This window comes from Dendrobates tinctorius, unplaced genomic scaffold, assembly GCF_039654945.1.
Source record: "Dendrobates tinctorius isolate UK_male_01 unplaced genomic scaffold, ASM3965494v1 ptg000020l, whole genome shotgun sequence".
Classification (NCBI taxonomy): domain Eukaryota; kingdom Metazoa; phylum Chordata; class Amphibia; order Anura; family Dendrobatidae; genus Dendrobates; species Dendrobates tinctorius.
Genome location: NW_027361688.1, coordinates 1586467 through 1605532, shown reverse-complemented (window position 1 = coordinate 1605532; position 19066 = coordinate 1586467). Strand labels below are relative to the sequence as shown.

Genomic DNA, 19066 nt, shown 5'->3' with positions numbered 1-19066 from the left:
CTCATTACTGTATATCGACCTTCCCGCACATTACACTCCGCAAGAGACTTTCAACTAATATCCGCACTAATCCATACCTCCCACTTCCAACTTCATGAATTGCACCAATTTTCTGGAATGCTCTTCCCCCAAAAATAGTAATAACTATAACTGATACAGTTTATTATGCATTTATATAGCGCCATTTATTCCATGGCGCTTTACATGTGAAAAGGGAAAATATAGACAAGAATAATAAACATGTGTAAGACAAGGGACACACAAGTACATAAGGAGAGGGGACCCTGCCCGCGAGGGCTCACAGTCTACAGGGATGGGTGAGGATAGAGTAGGAGAGGGTAGAGCAGGTCGGGCGGTGGTTCAGTGGACTGAGGATCATTGCAGGCTGTAGGCTTGTCGGACAGGTGGGTCTTCAGGTTCTTCTTGAAGGTTTCTGTTGATGGTGAGAGTCTGATGAGTTGCAGTTTAGGCAATCCCTCAAAATACATCTATTTAGAGCAGCCTATCACATCCCTAATCAAGGTTCATATATATTATATATAAAGATATAGCCCATTCTTTACTTCTCTGATCATAATGGTCCATTAAACTCCACCGCTCATGCAGCCTTATCCATCTGCATTCCCTCAAGATGGCTGGACCATCATTGTAATTACATCGCTGTATACACACTCTTGTACTGTCTCCCCCACCTCATTGTGGATTGTTATCTCTCACCAGCAGCGGCTTCATCATTTTGCTTTAATTCTTGTATTATCTTTAATGTTGTTACTTATGACTGTTGTATATGAACTGTTGAATTTTTAAAGCGCTGCGGAATATGTTGGTGCTATATAAAGATTATTACATGGCACAATATGGAGGGGATAAAGCACTATGCCGATGTATACCGAACTATATGTTCGTATATAGCACTATACTGGGGAACACAGCACTATAAGGGAGTACATGAAACATAGCAATGAGATGGTGGGGTTATATGACATTTTACCTTATTAGGTTTTGTTTCCTGTGACCCCTAATGTGGACACTGCCCCCCATACTCTGCACACACTGGATGTGCCCTGTCCTTCCACAAAGGCTCTTTTCAGAGTCACCACTGATCACACCTCCAACTACAGGACATGGAGGATAGGGGAGAGGAGGGTGTAAAACCCGATAGCGGACCACTAAGTGCTAGTCACTGCAGATTAACCATCATCAGTCCCAATGTACCAGCCCAATAGTGACAGGATTATACCCACTGCCAGGTGCAGCTACGGCTCCTGTATACTCTGTTCTATGGCTGAGATTCTGTATAACATCAGTACACACAGACCAGAACATCACAATCAGCGGCGTCAGCTCCTGTGGTGACGGTGTGGGTGGCTCTTAGAAGAGCCTTTGGGTTGTGTTGATGATACGGGGGTCGGTGGCAGCGCTCACTTGCTCTTGCTGGACTTGCTGCTCTCGGTCTTCTTGGGCAGCAGCACGGCCTGGATGTTGGGCAGGACGCCCCCCTGGGCGATGGTCACCCCACCCAGCAGCCTGTTCAGCTCCTCGTCATTGCGCACGGCCAGCTGCAGGTGTCGGGGGATGATGCGGGTCTTCTTGTTGTCCCGGGCGGCATTACCGGCTAATTCCAGGATCTCAGCGGTCAGATACTCCAGCACAGCGGCCAGATAGACCGGAGCCCCGGCGCCCACCCTCTCAGCATAGTTACCCTTGCGGAGAAGTCTGTGCACACGACCAACCGGGAACTGCAGTCCTGCCCGGGATGAGCGGGTCTTGGCTTTAGCACGGACCTTCCCTCCTTGTTTGCCGCGTCCAGACATCACTGCGCTCACAGTTATCAGCAGATAGAGAATGCTCTTGTGTGGGGAGTGCGCAGTCTCCTGCACCTTTTATAACCTGCTGCTGCCCCACCTCCTCTCCTGCCATTGGCTGGATCTGAAGTCACCAATGGAAACAAGACTTGTGGAAACACCAATGAGCTGCAGTGGGCGGAGATCATTACCTGTACATTGGTCACATGACTTTCTCACCCAATAGCACAGCGATCTGACAGCATTGCTCATTTGCATAGCCGGTCTATAAATACGGCCGCTCTGGGAGGAGCAGGATCATTATTCTCTCTCCAGTGAAGAGAACATTCTGCTCTCATCATGCCTGATCCTGCCAAGTCTGCACCAGCGGCCAAGAAGGGCTCCAAGAAAGCCGTGACCAAGACTCAGAAGAAGGATGGAAAGAAGCGGAGGAAGAGCAGGAAGGAGAGCTACGCCATCTATGTGTACAAGGTGCTGAAGCAGGTCCACCCCGACACCGGCATCTCCTCCAAGGCCATGGGCATCATGAACTCCTTCGTCAATGACATCTTTGAGCGCATCGCAGGGGAAGCCTCCCGCCTGGCTCACTACAACAAGCGCTCCACCATCACCTCCCGGGAGATCCAGACCGCTGTGCGGCTGCTGCTGCCCGGAGAGCTGGCCAAGCACGCCGTGTCCGAGGGCACCAAGGCCGTCACCAAGTACACCAGCGCCAAGTGATCTGCTCTGTGCTCTGCACCCACAACCCAAAGGCTCTTCTAAGAGCCACCCACCCCGTCTACATCAGAGCTGAATAACACTGTGTTGATAGGAGGCAGAGATTGGGTCTCTGATATTGAGGACAGGGGAGAGAGATGGGGCAAGGTGAGCTGCAGGGAGATGCAGAACTGCTATATAGCTCTGTATAAGACAATGATGTTTACCGTCCATATACTGCTCTTCATATACTGATGTAACCAAACAACATATAGTAATATCGCCCCCACATACTGATAGATACGTCTACATCAGAGCTGGGGCTGTTTGTGTGCTACTGTTTTAAATGGGGAAATGAAGCGTAGAGAAAAAAGTGATAAATCAAAGGTACCAAATGCATGAACCACCAAACTCCTATGCCCCCCACCATTACTCCTCGCCCACTGTAGCTGGCAATGTCCATGTGTCGTCCTGCTGGTCCCATTAAGGGTATGATTTTTTTCTGTTCCCTTTATTCTATTTATTTCCATATAATTTCCTCATATGAGTTCTGATCTACCCCTGGTTTCATTTTTTTTGTCCCCTGTTCTCTCCTCCGCTGCCCCAGCCTGTCTCCGCATCCTAGTCCTCTCTTTGGTTCCACTATCCTGTATATGGCTCATATTATGTGCAGGTAATTTTGATTAAATCAAATGTTTGGATTTTATTATCCTCTTGGTGGTTTATGTAATCCATCTTTTTCTTTGTGTTTTATATCTATGGGAGCATTCCATCAATTTATGCAAATTCTGCATTTATGCATCTATTCTGGGAGCGAGGCCTTGGTATTTTGAGTTGCTTATTTTGACTTTTGTTCTATGTATAGAATCTTGCACTATAATTGTCAATGATTGATCTGCAGGTCCGGCTCTCACATTGTAATTACTCCGAGCAGGATGTCACCGGGGAGAGGAATCAGGTTCCTGACTATTTTTAGTGTCATCCCAGTAGAAGGGGAGAAAAAAATGAGCGAGAAATTCAAAATCACTAACATTTCTGTGATTGGCCAATCAGTAAAGGAAGGGGCGGAGCTGATAATGCAAATTGCTTTCCATCCCTGCCCTGGAAACACGTCATCGCTGCAGTTCTCTTTCTGGTCCGCTCACAGACTATATAAAGGCGGACTGTGCACTCCTCAGTCATAGATTTCTGCTGACTACCTGGAAGATGTCTGGTCGCGGTAAAGGAGGGAAAGGTCTGGGGAAGGGCGGCGCCAAGCGGCACAGGAAGGTTCTCCGTGATAACATCCAGGGCATCACCAAGCCTGCCATCCGCCGTCTCGCTCGCAGGGGAGGAGTGAAGCGCATCTCCGGCCTCATCTATGAGGAGACCCGCGGCGTCCTGAAAGTCTTCCTGGAGAACGTGATCCGTGACGCCGTCACTTACACCGAGCACGCCAAGAGGAAGACCGTCACCGCCATGGACGTGGTGTACGCGCTCAAGCGCCAGGGCCGCACTCTCTACGGCTTCGGAGGTTAATTGTATTCTCTTTTCTATCCTGACAACCCAAAGGCTCTTTTAAGAGCCACCCACATCTTCTGAGGAGAAGCTACAGCTCCTGGGGAGGGAGAGGGGGAAGGGGCTGCTGATAGTCCTGTGCTGGGATGATTGCAGCCTGTGCTGCTGCAGCTGGATACATTGCAGGCACTAATGGGTTAACACTGAGGGCCTGGGGGGGAGTAATCTGGTGCTGCCTGTGGGCGGAGCCATAGCCCTACTGAGTGCTGATTGGCTGTGCACATGGGCTGATGGTTTCTTCTGCTGTTTGTTCTCTGTAACATGTGGTGTCAGGATGGCGGCGGTGGATCTGATCTTGTCAGGCTGGGAGCTGTGATTACAGGGGTAGTTCCATCTCCAAGACCCTACATTAGTAAATGCCTCCAATTAGAAATTAGTATAGTTCTTCTGATTTGCTATTTCTCCTTCCTTGTGTGCAGTTATTGCAGGACGTTAGATATCCATGATTACCAACACTAGCAACTATGTAACATGGATAACTAAGGTCCTGCAACGATTGCACATGAGGAAAAAGACAACAAATCTGAAAAACTATACTAGATTTCTAATTTGAGGTATTTGCTATTATTATTCTACCTATTATGTGTCCGTTTACTGCAATGTTTGTGGCAGAACAGAATGAGGATATACAGTACAATATGGGGGTGGAAAGCATAGAGGCATCAACAGCACAATCTGTGTATACAGCACTAGATGAACGGGAATGTGAAGGAAACCATGTTGTCTTCCACCTTGCTTCCTGAATTAACCATGTACATGGAATTTTCTCCCTGCATCCCCCAACCTTAACCCCCAGAGTTTTTTTCATTTTCATTTTTCACTCACCTTATTCTCAGAGCCACAATAGTCTCCATGGGAGACTAGAATCTGCCATAGCCCGATCGGCTCTGATACATACAGGCGATGATCAGATCGCCTCTATGTAGTGGAATTGCTCACTTGTTATGAGCGCCGACCACTGGGGGGCGCTCACAGCAAGCTGGCAGTGACAACCGTAGAGGTCTCCAGGAGACCAGGCCACAAATTCTCAGTCTGACTGAGGTCTGATGATTACGTGGCCTCTTCACAACATTGTTGATCTGCCCTGTTTGAGGTTGTTGTCCTGCTGAAACTCAGTGTTGGTGTCGTCTCACAAACTGTCTGCGGCTTTTAGACCCAGTACAAAGCAATCTTGCTCTCATCTGTGTGTAGAAGGTTGCACCACTTCTCCTTAGGCCGCCGGTCAATGTGTTCTTTGGCAAACTATAACCTTTTCAACTTGTCTTTGTGTTAATCAGCAATGGTTCCTTATGAGGGTTTCTTGCACATAGTTTGGCTTCCTGTAGGCATCTTCTGGTGGTTGGAAGACTCACAGGTGACTGAAGATCTTCTCTGATCTCCCTGGACCTGATCACAGGGAGCTTCTTTGTCATTCTTCATAATCTATGTGAATGGTTGGCGTTCTTTTCCTACCACGTGCTTTGTTTCTTTTTTATTGCCATTTTAAAGCATTAGAAATCTAAAATGAGCAGCAAATTATTTTCTTTATATGTTTTCCCCTCTCTAATCAACTCCTTGATCGAAATTCTTTCTCCTTCTGTACAATGTCTGGAAAGACCCATTTGACTCACTGACCAAGGGCTGAAATCAGCAGGTCCAACATTTGCTGCCTTTCTTTCATAGAGGGCCATTATTGGCACTTGCTTCTTCACAGCATAAATGAAATCACTAATTGAACTCCACGCTGGGACTAATTAGAACACCCCCGCTTTTATTAAATGAGTCAATAATAGGGTTGATCGGCTAGCTTTGGATACGTGATGATCCCAAATAGCTGCTTCGGTCACCTGGAGCGCTCCCGATAATCAGCTGGTCGGCGCCGCAGCTGCATGTGTCGCGGCTGTTTCACTGTCACAACACATGCATACAGAGCCCAACAAACAGGCTATTTTTTTTTTTTTTTTTAATTAACACTTGGTTTCACAGTCTCCATGGGACACTAGAAGCTGCAATCATCTGATTGCCTGAGCTGCACAGAGCACGGCTGAAGCCCTGCGCTGAGTAGCAGAAATGCTCACTTGCTGTGATCGCCGACCGCTGGGTGGTACTCATAGCTGTCCGGAAATGACATCCACAGTTGTTTCCTGCAGATCCCGGCTTGTCATACCAACACAAGGTCATGTGACACATTTGTCGATAGGTGGTATTAGTGACCTGTTCCGGCAAGCCTACAGCCTGCAATGATCCTCGGTCTACTGAACCACCACACAACCAGCTCTACCCTCTCCTACTCTATCCTCACCCTCCCTGTAGACTGTGAGCCCTCGCGGGCAGGGTCTCCTCTCCTTATGTACTTGTGTGTCCCTTGTCTTACACATGTTTATTATTCTTGTCTATATTTCCCCTTTTCACATGTAAAGCGCCATAGAATAATTGGCGCTATATAAATATATAATAATATGCGATGCGCTTCCGGCGCGAGCATGTTAAATGACGATGTCAGAGATTGACAGTGGCATTTAACATGTTAGCAGCCAAAGGTGGATCGGGATTCCATTCGCGACTATTAGGGGAAATCAGATGACATGTGCCGGAAAAGTTGTGTGCTCAGCCCGCAGCAAATAGGGGGAGGTGACCTTAGGTGTAACTATATGTCAAGGTTGGAAAGGGGTTAAAAAATCATTTTGCCTGATAATAGATTTTCCTTGTTCGTTGGATGATTGGTGGCCTCTTCAAAAAAAAAAGTTGATAATTGGGAAACAAGTGTTCCTAGGAATTCTTGTTGCAGCTTGTGTGAATGTGGAATGTAGTATAGGACTATACGACCGCTACATTGAGGAAGGCGTCTATAAAGGCAGCTGAGCCAATGGAGCTCAGGCACTTCTCGTCACCTGCGTCTTCTTGTCCTCCCACCCACAATCTTTCCTATTCACTAGTCATGATGGGAACACAAGCAAACCAGAGAACATAGAAAAAAAACAGAGTTTATTATTCAAGTTATTCACTTTAAACTTTTTTTTGCAAAAATTTATACCTACGGTAAGTCAATAAATGTTCAAATATCAACGGAGCACGTCTAACATCAAGTACAAAACTAGTCCCATATGAGTCCTTACAGGACAATGAAGAGATCCCACAAACCACAATCAGGAGAAAAGCAACAATTTTTATTAAAGAATCAATTAAAAGCAGGAATAAAAAAGCTAGAGAAGCGTAAGTTTGGTTTATGGCCACCATATATAGCGAAGAGACAAGTAACCAGAAACAGGGGGAAGGGGTTTTGGGGGGGATGAGTTACCAGAGCTGGGTAGCCAGAACCGGAGATGAGCTAAGTAATCCGAGGGAGCAGAGGTGACCAGGCCAGTGACGAGGGGACGATCCTGTGAGCTCTGATTTCCAAAGTACACGTTCGATACACGGGAGACCGGGGCCATGCTTCAAGGGAGAAGTTGGACAGCGTAAGGCTATGTGCACACGCTGCGGTTTTGGCCCTGCGGAACCGCAGCAGTTCCGCAGACATGGTACAGTACCATGTAACCCTATGGGTTTTCAAAACCGCAGTGCTCACGTTGCGTTTTTTTCAGCGTGGTTTTGCTGCGGTTTATAAACCGCAGCATGTCAATTGTTTCTGCGGATTCCGCTGTGGTTTCACACCTTTAACATAGTAGAGGTGTGAAACCGCAGGTCACTTTACCTGCGGTTCCGCGGGGAAAAACCCGCAGGTGATTCTGCAGTGTGTGCACATAGCCTAACAGTTGTGGAAAGTGACTAATCAATAAGCGATTAGGGCCTAACGGCGTGGTATCATAGGCCGATATTACGGCTCCTATTACCTACAGAGTGCCAGAGATGGCGGGAACGGGACAGATAATGACTGTGACGCACTGCAGGTGGTAGGGCCACTAGTAGGTATCAGCACCACTTACTCTTAATTTATCCAAGAAATATTTGATTAACCTATTAGTGTCCTCATCTTCTGCGTTGATGCATCCCTGTAATTGTTTACAAGAACACGACACTATGTGGGGGTATACAGCAGGATATGGAGGGTATATAGCACTATATGGGGTTAGACAGTAGGATATGGAGAGTATATAGCACTATATGGGGGTATGCAGCAGGATATGGAGGGTATATAGCACTATATGGGGGTATACAGCAGGATATGGAGGGTATATAGCACTATATGCGGGTATACAGCAGGATATGGAGGGTATATAGCACTATATGGGGGTATACAGCAGGATATGGAGGGTATATAGCACTATATGCGGGTATACAGCAGGATATAGAGAGTATAAAGCACTATATGGGGGTATACAGCAGGATATGTAGGGTATATAGCAGTATATGGGGGTATACAGCAGGATATGGTGGGTATATAGCACTATATGGGGGTATACAGCAGGATATTTAGGGTATATAGCACTATATGGGGGTATACAGCAGGATATGGAGGGTATATAGCACTATATGCGGGTATACAGCAGGATATGGAGGGTATATAGCACTATATGCGGGTATACAGCAGGATATGGAGGGTATATAGCACTATATCGGGGTATACAGCAGGATATGGAGGGTATATAGCACTATATGCGGGTATACAGCAGGATATAGAGAGTATAAAGCACTATATGGTGTATACAGCAGGATATGGAGGGTATATAGTAGTATATGGGGTATACAGCAGGATATGGAATGTATATAGTACTATATGGGGGATACAGCAGTATATGGAGGGTATATAGCAGTTTATGGAGTATAGAGCACTATATGGATATATACAGCAGTATATGAAGGTATGTAGCGCTACATGAGTGTATGCAGCACTATATGGCGGTATACATCAGGATATGAAGGGGATATAGCACTATATGGAGCTATACATCAGGATATGAAGGGGATATAGCACTATATGGAGGTATACAGCAGGATATTCAATTCAAAGAAGCTTTATTGGCAGGACTAAATACACATTAGTTTTGCCAAAGCAAGTGTACAAGAGGGAATAGGGATAGGGACTGTAGGGATGTTGGGTAGGGGCTGTAGGAAAGGTGGATGGGGGCAGATCCAGGGTGGGGGCCACAGAAGTCCATGGCATATCATGGCTGTTTTTCTCGCAGTCTATTACATTGGCTCACATATTGCGCTGCTATCTCCACTGCTCTCTCTTCTTCCCCCAGCAGGATATATGTTTTCTCTTCCTCCTTCATGGTGATGAAATCCGGGAAGAGATGTGAGAGTCTCCTGAAGTGAGTGTCCCTCACTGCTGAGTATTTGGGGCAGTGTAGTGGGTGTCGATTCTCCAGGGCCTCCTGGTCACAGTGTTGGCACAGTCTTTGCTCCCTAGGATTGTAGCTCTGCCTGTGTCGGCCGGATTCGATGGCCAGACTGTGGGCACTGAGTCTATACCGGCTCAGGATCTTGCGGTCTCTGGGGTCAGGGATTTTCTCCAGATATGGGGCCAGTCTGTACAGTCATGGCCAAAAGTTTAGAGAATGACACATACTAATTCTTACAAAGTCTACTGCTTCATTTTTTCTAATGGCAATTTGCATATACTCCAGAATGTTATAAAGAGTGATCAGCTTAACAGCAATTACTTGCAAAGTCAATATTTGCCTAGAAAATTAACTCTATCCCCCAAAACACATTTCAACATCATTGCAGCCCTGCCTTAAAAGGACCAGCTAACATCGTTTCAGTGATTGATCTCCAGCCCTGTCCTCATCAACACCCACACCTGTGTTAATGGAGCAATCTGTTATGATTAAGTAAGAATGACACCACTGGACACTTTAAAAGGAGGCTGGTGCTTGGCATCATTGTTTCTCTTCTGTTAACCATGGTTATCTCTAAAGAAACACATGCAGTCATCATTGCACTGCACAAAAATGGCCTAACAGGGAAGAGGATCGCAGCTAGAAAGATTGCACCTCAGTCAACAATCTATCGCATCATCAAGAACTTCAAGGAGAGAGGTTCCCTTGTTGCCAAAATGGCTCCAGGGCGCCCAAGAAAGACCAGCAAGCGCCAGGACCGTCTCTTAAAAGTGTTTCAGCTGCGGGATCGGGCTACCAGCAGTGCAGAGCTTGCTCAGGAATGGCAGCAGGCAGGTGTGAGTGCATCTGCACGCACTGTGAGGCGGAGACTCTTGGAGCAAGGCCTGGTCTCAAGGAGGGCAGCAAAGAAGCCACTTCTCTCCAGAAAAAAACATCATGGACAGACTGATATTCTGCAAGAGGTACAGGGAGTGGACTGCGGTAAAGTCATTTTCTCTGATGAATCCCCTTTTCGATTGTTTGGGACATCTGGAAAATGGCTTATTCGGAGAAGACCAGGTGAGCGCTACCACCAGTCTTGTCTCATGCCAACTGTCAAGCATCCTGAAACCATTCATGTGTGGGGTTGCTTCTCAGCCAAGGGAATGGGCTCTCTCTCAGTCTTGCCTAAAAACACAGCCATGAATAAAGAATGGTACCAGAATGTCCTCCAAGAGCAACTTCTCCCAACCGTCCAAGAGCAGTTTGGCGATCATCAATGCCTTTTTCAACATGATGGAGCACCTTGCCATAAAGCAAAGGTGATAACTAAATGGCTCAGGGAACAAAACATAGAGATTTTGGGACCACGGCCTGGAAACTCCCCAGATCTTAATCCCATTGAGAACTTGTGGTCAATCATCAAGAGACGGGTGGACAAACAAAAACCTTCAAATTCAGACAAAATAAAAGCATTGATTTTGCAAGAATGGACTACTATCAGTCAGGATTTGATCCAGAAGTTAATTGAGAGCATGCCAGGGAGAATTGCTGCGGTCCTGAAGAAGAAGGGTCAACACTGCAAATATTGACTTGCTGTATTATCTCATTCTGTCAATATAACCTTTTGTTACTCAAAATATGATTGCAATTATATTTCTGTATGTGATAACAACATCTGACAAACACACATAAAAACCAGAGGGCAGCAGATCATGTGAAAATATAATATTTGTGTCATTCTCTAAACTTTTGGCCATGACTGTAGTCTCTCTGTAGACTCCGGTACATGGTTTCTGTGAGCTGATGATGTCGTTCTTCCAGTCACTTACGTACCTCTCCTGGCCTTCGTCTACCATCTTCCTGATTCCGGCTTTTGTCAGGTTGTTGTGATTGGTGTTCTGGTCAGGTTGGGTTTGGGTGGGCTGTTCCAAGGGTCCTGGTTTTTCTGTTTCACCTACATGTGTCAGGGCTTTATGGTGATGGGAGCTTGGATTGCTCCTTTGTAGGTGAGCCCGGAATGACAGTGCCCTCTTTAGGACCGTTAGGTGTAGAGGGAATCTGCCCAGCTCGGCCCGGCAAGCGCTGTTGGAGGTGCTCCGATGGACTTTGAGAAGGTGCTTGCAGAATTCCAGGTGGAATATTTCTGTTGGGCTGGAATCCCACCTTGACCAGTCTGGGTAGGTGTGAGGACCCCAGATTTCGCTGCCATACAGGAGGATTGGGGCGATGATAGAGTCGAAGATTTTTAACAAGACCCTCACTGGTGGCTTCAGATGGTAGAGTTTCTTTCGGATGGCATAGGTTTTGCAGGCCTTATCTTTCAGGGTCTCTATGGCTTGTTTGAACTCCCTGACCAGTGAATCTCTAGGCCCAGGTAGGTATATTTGTCCGTTCCTGTAAGGGCGCAGTTGTTGAGGATAAATGAAGGGTGCTGGTCTGATTTTCTCTTTCTCTTCTGGAACACCATGATGTTGGTTTTCTTTAGGTTGACCGGTAGAGCCCAGGTGGAGCTGAATTTCTCTAAGATTTTCAGGTTGTCTTGGAGGCCTTTCTCGGTTGGGGCCAGAAGCAGCAGGTCATCTGAATACAGCAGGAATTTCACCTGCGCGTCATGGAAGGTGAGACCTGGTGCTGTGGAAGATTCCAGAGCGGTAACCAGCTCGTTGATGTAAATGTTGAAGAGCGTTGGGCTTGGGCTGCAGCCTTGTCTGACTCCCCGGCTCTGCTGGAAATAGGCCGTTCTTCTGCCGCTCACACTCACACTGCAGAGGTTCTCGGTGTAGGAGCTTTTCATAACATCGTAGGTCTTTCCTCCTATTCCGCTCTCCAGTAATTTCAGGGATAAGTCTGGGTGCCACACCGAATCAAAGGCCTTTTAAAGTCCACGAAACAGGCGTATATCTTCCCGTTCTTTGTATTGTGGACGTGTCTCTGAATGAGGCTGTGCAGGGTGTAGATGTGTTCAGTAGTGCGGTGGTTTGGCATGAAGCCTGCTTGGCTCTTGCTGGGGACGTTGTGCTCAGTGAGGAAACTGAGGATCCTCTTGTTCAGGATGCTGTTGAACAGTTTTCCCAGGTTGCTGCTGACACATATTCCTCTGTAGTTGGCTGGGTCGTACCTGTCCCCATTCTTGTGGATGTAATTATAGAAGGATAGGGAAAATGAAGGGAGGTCAGCTCACCAGTCTCGGTTGCGATCCATAATCCTCCTGCGCACGGAGTCACCTTGATCAGGGGTGTTGACTGAAGCAAAATAAAGGATGGAATCTCCAGCGCTGGACTTCAGTTAAAAATACATCATTTATTGTATTGATGAACCATGAGTAAGACCCTCTAGGTCGAAACGCGTTGGTTGGAGACCACCAGAGACCCCATCTGCCTGTATGTCCTTATCCACACTTTTTTCTGTTCGATTTTAAGAATTTACAATAAATGATGTATTTTTAACTGAAGTCCAGCGCTGGAGATTCCATCCTTTATTCTTGTGGATGGGTGTGATGAGGCCTTGGTTCCACGTACAAGGAAGTAGCCGGCACTTAGCACAATATTGAACAGTTTAACCATTGCAGCCTGTATTTCTGGTGGGCTGTACCTCAGCATTTCTGGTAGGATTCCATCCAAGCCTCCGGCTTTTCTACACCTTATATATAAAATAGATAAAACGGTGTATGATGGTACACAGCAGGATATGGGGGATATATAGCACTATATGAAGGTATATAACGCTATATCATGGTAAACAACAAGATATAACCCTTTGCTCCTCAGACATTCCCAATGATGATCAGTGATTTGCTTCTGCTGCTGGGGGAGGGGCTGGTGACCGCGCTGTGCCCGATGGCTGCAGTCTGCTCTGCTCTATGGGAGTCGGAAACATCGGCCACTGAAGGGTTAACACTGAGTGTCTTCCAGGAAGTGACCCTGTGGGCGGAGCCATAGCCCTACTGAGTGCTGATTGGCTGAGCACTGAATATGAAATTCCCGCCCAACGGCTGATAGTTTCTCGCGCTCCTTGTTCTCCTCAGTGTAACACGTGGTGCTCAGCGCTGTGTGGAGGGAAACATCATATAGCGCTATGTGGCCGTATACAGCACTATATGGAGGGAGTATTGTAGTATTTGGGCACAGACCGCATCATAACCAGGAATACAGCCCGATATTCAGTGTATAAGGCGTGATATCCTGTATCCAGCACTATGGATGGAGGGTGACACTATATGGCGATATACAGCACCACATGGGGGGGTGACACTATATGGCGATATACAGCACCACATGGGGGGTGACACTAAATGGCGATATACAGCACCACATGGGGGTGACACTATATGGCGATATATAGCACCACATGGGGGGGTGACACTATATGGCGATATACAGCACCACATGGGGGGTGACACTATATGGCGATATACAGCACCACATGGGGGGTGACACTATATGGCGATATACAGCACCACATGGGGGGTGACACTATATGGCGATATACAGCACCACATGGGGGGGTGACACTATATGGCGATATACAGCACCACATGGGGGGGTGACACTATATGGCGATATACAGCACCACATGGGGGGTGACACTATATGGCGATATACGGCACCACATGGGGGTGACACTATATGGCGATATACGGCACCACCTGGAGGGTGACACTATATGGCAATATACGGCACCACGTGGGGGGTGACACTATATGGCGATATATGGCACCACGTGGGGGGTGACACTATATGGCGATATACGGCACCACGTGGGGGGTGACACTATATGGCGATATACAGCACCACATGGGGGTGACACTATATGGCGATATACGGCACCACCTGGAGGGTGACACTATATGGCGATATACAGCACCACATGGGGGGTGACACTATATGGCGATATACAGCACCACATGGGGGGTGACACTATATGGCGATATACAGCACCACATGGGGGTGACACTATATGGCGAAATACAGCACCACATGGGGGTGACACTATATGGCGATATACAGCACCACATGGGGGGTGACACTATATGGCAATATACAGCACCACATGGGGTGGTGACACTATATGGCGATATACAACACCACATGGAGCGTGACACTATATGGTGATATACAGCACCACATGGGGGGTGACACTATATGGCGATATACAGCACCACATGGGTGGTGACACTATATGGCGATATACAGCACCACATGGGGGGTGACATGGAGGAATACTGTACTATATTCACGATATGTATAGCACTATATAGGGGATTTGCCACTATTCTGATGTATACATCAGTATATAGCACTATATGGAGGGATTTCAGCACTATACAGATATTTACGGCACAATTTGGAGAGTATAAATTACGACACGGATGAATCTAAAACTATTATGTTTTAGATTCATAAATAGTATATAGTATAGCACTATACAGAGGGAATAGAGCACAATACTGGGGTACACAGCACTATAAGAAGGTGACTAAGAAGGCAGCAAAAGCCAAGAAGCCCCTGCCGAGAAATAAGATTAAGCTGCCCTGTTCTCCCACAGAGGCTCTTCTCAGTGCCACCACCCTGTAATGGCAGAGCTGTGTGACCAGTGCCACAACCTTGTCCCGGCAGAGCTGTGTGATCAGTGCCACCACCTTGCCCCGGCAGAGCTGTGTGATCAGTGCCACCACCATGTCCCGGCAGAGCTGTGTGATCAGTGCCACAACCTTGTCCCGGCAGAGCTGTGTGATCAGTGCCACCACCTTGCCCCGGCAGAGCTGTGTGATCAGTGCCACCACCATGTCCCGGCAGAGCTGTGTGATCAGTGCCACCACCCTGTAATGGCAGAGCTGTGTGACCAGTGCCACCACCATGTCCCGGCAGAGCTGTGTGATCAGTGCCACCACCATGTCCCGGCAGAGCTGTGTGATCAGTGCCACCACCCTGTAATGGCAGATCTGTGTGATCAGTGCCACCACCATGTCCCAGCAGAGCTGTGTGATCAGTGCCACAACCTTGTCCCGGTAGAGCTGTGTGATCAGTGCCACCACCGTGCCCCGGCAGAGCTGTGTGATCAGTGCCACCACCATGTCCCGGCAGAGCTGTGTGATCAGTGCCACAACCTTGTCCCGGCAGAGCTGTGTGATCAGTGCCACCACCTTGCCCCGGCAGAGCTGTGTGATCAGTGCCACCACCATGTCCCGGCAGAGCTGTGTGATCAGTGCCACCACCCTGTAATGGCAGAGCTGTGTGACCAGTGCCACCACCATGTCCCGGCAGAGCTGTGTGACCAGTGCCACCACCATGTCCCGGCAGAGCTGTGTGATCAGTGCCACCACCATGTCCCGGCAGAGCTGTGTGATCAGTGCCACCACCCTGTAATGGCAGAGCTGTGTGATCAGTGCCACCACCATGTCCCGGCAGAGCTGTGTGATCAGTGCCACCACCCTGTAATGGCAGAGCTGTGTGATCAGTGCCACCACCATGTCCCGGCAGAGCTGTGTGATCAGTGCCACCACCATGTCCCGGCAGAGCTGTGTGATCAGCGCCACAACCTTGTCCCGGCAGAGCTGTGTGATCAGTGCCACCACCTTGCCCCGGCAGAGCTGTGTGATCAGTGCCACCACCTTGTCCCGGCAGAGCTGTGTGATCAGTGTCACCACCTTGTCCCGGCAGAGCTGTGTGATCAGTGCCACCACCTTGTCCCGGCAGAGCTGTGTGATCAGTGTCCAAGTTTCACCCTCTGATTCCGTCATCAGCGCCATTATAGTGTTTATAGGGGCAGAGCTTTCATGTTACTGACAGGTGATCATTTCCCTCTCACATCCTGTGTCTGGATGTGGGACGCTATGTGAGGATTGGGGGGGGATCTGTGGTGATGATGATGAGGGGGCTTCACTATAAAGAGCAGTGTACAGGGATATGGAAGTAAAGCGTCATCAGAGGCCGCTGCTGCAGAAGCCTCCTGTAGACATGATGTGACCTTCTCCTGCATTATGGCAGCCTGTGACCAGTGTGAACTGCGGATACCCAGCAGCACTTCATGGAGGAGGGAACAACGAGATTACTGGGAGTTGTGCTGAGCGTCTCCTGCATAATGATTGGTTGCACACAGCCAATGGAGTATAAGGGGTGTGTTTCACGTAAACCAATGAGAGCGATCCCATGAGTATAAATTCCCTGCTCTTGTTCCTCCTCTCATCACATCTGTGTACATCTCTACAGAGCTATGGCCAGAACTAAGCAGACCGCCCGTAAATCCACCGGAGGGAAAGCTCCCCGCAAGCAGCTGGCCACAAAGGCTGCCAGGAAGAGCGCGCCTGCCACTGGTGGAGTCAAGAAGCCACACCGCTACCGCCCAGGAACAGTCGCTCTCCGGGAGATCCGCCGCTACCAGAAGTCCACCGAGCTGCTGATCCGTAAGCTTCCCTTCCAGCGCCTGGTGAGGGAGATCGCCCAGGACTTTAAGACTGATCTGCGCTTCCAGAGCTCGGCGGTGATGGCTCTACAGGAGGCCAGTGAGGCTTATCTGGTGGGACTGTTCGAGGACACCAACCTGTGCGCCATCCACGCCAAGAGGGTCACTATCATGCCCAAAGACATCCAGCTGGCCCGCAGGATCCGTGGGGAGAGAGCTTAGATCCGCCCCGGGCACTGAAGACAGCACAAAGGCTCTTCTCAGAGCCACCAAATTCCCCCACTAAGGAGCCAATGCCTAAACTATCCGGATCCTGCACTGGGTCTTTGTGTCAATAGCCTCCAATGTGTACTGTGGAGATGGGCTATCTTTTATTGGTTGCGAGTTTCACTAATGGAAATAATTCATAAACTAAACTTAGTTTATTGTGTGCCTGAGGAGCAAAAAGGGTTAATTTGACATCAATATAAAGTGCAGAGATGTAATTATCTTGTATAGGAAATCTTTCTCTAGATGCAGCTACCCAGGGAACTGTTACATCCAGGGCTCCTCACCTTGTCCTGATGCCGGAGCCATAGCACTACTGAGTGCTGAGGATGAAATTCCCTCACACGGCTGATACCTTCCCGCTCTTTGTTCTCCTGGGTGTAACATGCGGCGGCTCTCAGGCCGTGAGTGAATATGTAATATATTCAGCACTATAGTGCGGTATACCGCATCATATTGCTGTAATGATTTATGTGGAGGTATATAGTAATAGATTACCATAGTAAGCTTTATAGGGGGTATAACAATAAGAATGTTATTTCTATAGCACTAACATATATTCGGCAGCACTTTACAATGTAAAGATATTACAAACTAGCAGTTCCGGGAGTGCGAGCCCTGCTCACAATCTATACGGAAACAGGTGGACACAATGAGAAGAATGTGCTCGTTCAGTGCACTCAGCCAGTATGTGTGTAACTACAGTGACCAAGTGCTATTGGGTGCATGGAGGATGTGGAGACAGATGAATAAGAGGGACCGACTAAGGAAAAATAAGGGGGAGGGCAGAGTTAGATTAATGAAATAAGGTGATTAGTCTCTATAAAGAGATATTTGCAAACCACACAATGTGGAGGCTGGGTACCAATCAGCTCATTCTGGGTAGTGCATTCCAGGAAACTGGCACAGCACAAGTCCTGGATAAGAGGGAGGTTCAGATTAAGGAGGATATTTAAGACTAAATCAGAGCAGGGGTAGGGTGACAGTGCCCTCTACCCCTCCATATGCTGCTGTATACTTTATCAGGTGTTCCACACTGATTTTCATTCACAATGGATTGCATCAGGTCAATCAGTGAAAATATGATTACGAACAAGGGAACATCAGATTAGAAACACAATATCCTCCCTCAGATCATATTCTCATTCATGTACAAGGTTTAATCCACTTTGAATAAACAATTTTGAATCGCGGGAGCTCTCAGATTGCTGGAACATTAGTCGGTGAGTCTCTGCTGATGGCAAATGTGAGGGGTGAACGCATCGTTGTGTACTCACCATATAGTGCTGCATACACTATACAGTGGATGTATAAAGCCATGTGGGCATATTCAACAAAATGTGTTGACAGAGTATATACAGCACTATATGGGGGAACATTCCTCAGTATATGGATGATGTAAAGCAGTATTTGGTAGTTTAAAGCTTTTTATAGGCAGAGGCTACAAGCACTAAGCTGTTTACAGCACAATAGTTAGTGTCTATAGTTTAATAGTGATGGGATTTTTTTTATCATTTACATTAGTGTTTGGTGTAAAATACAGCTCACACCAGAGATCAGCGGCGTCAGCTCTTGTGGTGACGGTGTGGGTGGCTCTTAGAAGAGCCTTTGGGTTGTGTGGATGATACGGGGTCGGTGGCAGCGCTCACTTGCTCTTGCTGGACTTGCTGCTCTCGGTCTTCTTGGGCAGCAGCACGGCCTGGATGTTGGGCAGGACTCCCCCCTGGGCGATGGTCACCCCACCCAGCAGCCTGTTCAGCTCCTCGTCATTACGCACGGCCAGCTGCAGGTGTCGGGGGATGATGCGGGTCTTCTTGTTGTCCCGGGCGGCATTACCAGCTAATTCCAGGATCTCAGCGGTCAGATACTCCAGCACAGCGGCCAGATAGACCGGAGCCCCGGCACCCACCCTCTCAGCATAGTTACCCTTGCGGAGAAGTCTGTGCACACGACCAACCGGGAACTGCAGTCCTGCACGGGATGAGCGAGTCTTGGCTTTAGCACGGACCTTCCCTCCTTGTTTGCCGCGTCCAGACATCACTGCACTCACAGTTATCAGCAGATACAGAATGCTCTTGTGTGGGGAGTGTGCAG

General features: G+C 48.0%; 4 protein-coding genes and 1 pseudogene across 4 annotated transcripts; 3 read left to right on the top strand and 2 right to left on the bottom strand.

Annotated features, from left to right (window-relative positions):
• Nucleotides 1-1363: 1363 nt before the first annotated feature.
• Nucleotides 1364-1858, bottom strand: LOC141083141 (histone H2A type 1). The gene has a single exon (XM_073567324.1). The coding sequence runs from the start codon at nucleotides 1812-1814 to the stop codon at nucleotides 1422-1424; it is 393 nt and encodes a 130-aa protein (XP_073423425.1). The 5' UTR covers nucleotides 1815-1858; the 3' UTR covers nucleotides 1364-1421.
• Nucleotides 1859-2097: 239 nt separating this feature from the next.
• On the top strand, nucleotides 2098-2575 carry LOC141083251 (histone H2B 1.1-like). Its single transcript, XM_073567421.1, has one exon. It carries the CDS (start codon nucleotides 2145-2147, stop codon nucleotides 2523-2525), a length of 381 nt encoding a protein of 126 aa, XP_073423522.1. The 5' UTR covers nucleotides 2098-2144; the 3' UTR covers nucleotides 2526-2575.
• A 1026-nt stretch (nucleotides 2576-3601) lies between these two features.
• Nucleotides 3602-4070, top strand: LOC141083252 (histone H4). Its single transcript, XM_073567422.1, has one exon. It carries the CDS (start codon nucleotides 3708-3710, stop codon nucleotides 4017-4019), a length of 312 nt encoding a protein of 103 aa, XP_073423523.1. The 5' UTR covers nucleotides 3602-3707; the 3' UTR covers nucleotides 4020-4070.
• Nucleotides 4071-16452: 12382 nt separating this feature from the next.
• On the top strand, nucleotides 16453-16979 carry LOC141083140 (histone H3-like; annotated as a pseudogene).
• Nucleotides 16980-18560: 1581 nt separating this feature from the next.
• On the bottom strand, nucleotides 18561-19047 carry LOC141083139 (histone H2A type 1). Its single transcript, XM_073567323.1, has one exon. The coding sequence runs from the start codon at nucleotides 19008-19010 to the stop codon at nucleotides 18618-18620; it is 393 nt and encodes a 130-aa protein (XP_073423424.1). The 5' UTR covers nucleotides 19011-19047; the 3' UTR covers nucleotides 18561-18617.
• Between the last annotated feature and the right edge of the window lie 19 nt (nucleotides 19048-19066).

Excerpts from the sequence above, each read along its gene's own strand:
- LOC141083251 (XM_073567421.1), top strand. The coding sequence starts at position 2,145 with ATGCCTGATCCTGCCAAGTCTGCACCAGCGGCCAAGAAGGGCTCCAAG.
- LOC141083139 (XM_073567323.1), bottom strand. The coding sequence starts at position 19,010 with ATGTCTGGACGCGGCAAACAAGGAGGGAAGGTCCGTGCTAAAGCCAAG.
- LOC141083252 (XM_073567422.1), top strand. The coding sequence starts at position 3,708 with ATGTCTGGTCGCGGTAAAGGAGGGAAAGGTCTGGGGAAGGGCGGCGCC.
- LOC141083141 (XM_073567324.1), bottom strand. The coding sequence starts at position 1,814 with ATGTCTGGACGCGGCAAACAAGGAGGGAAGGTCCGTGCTAAAGCCAAG.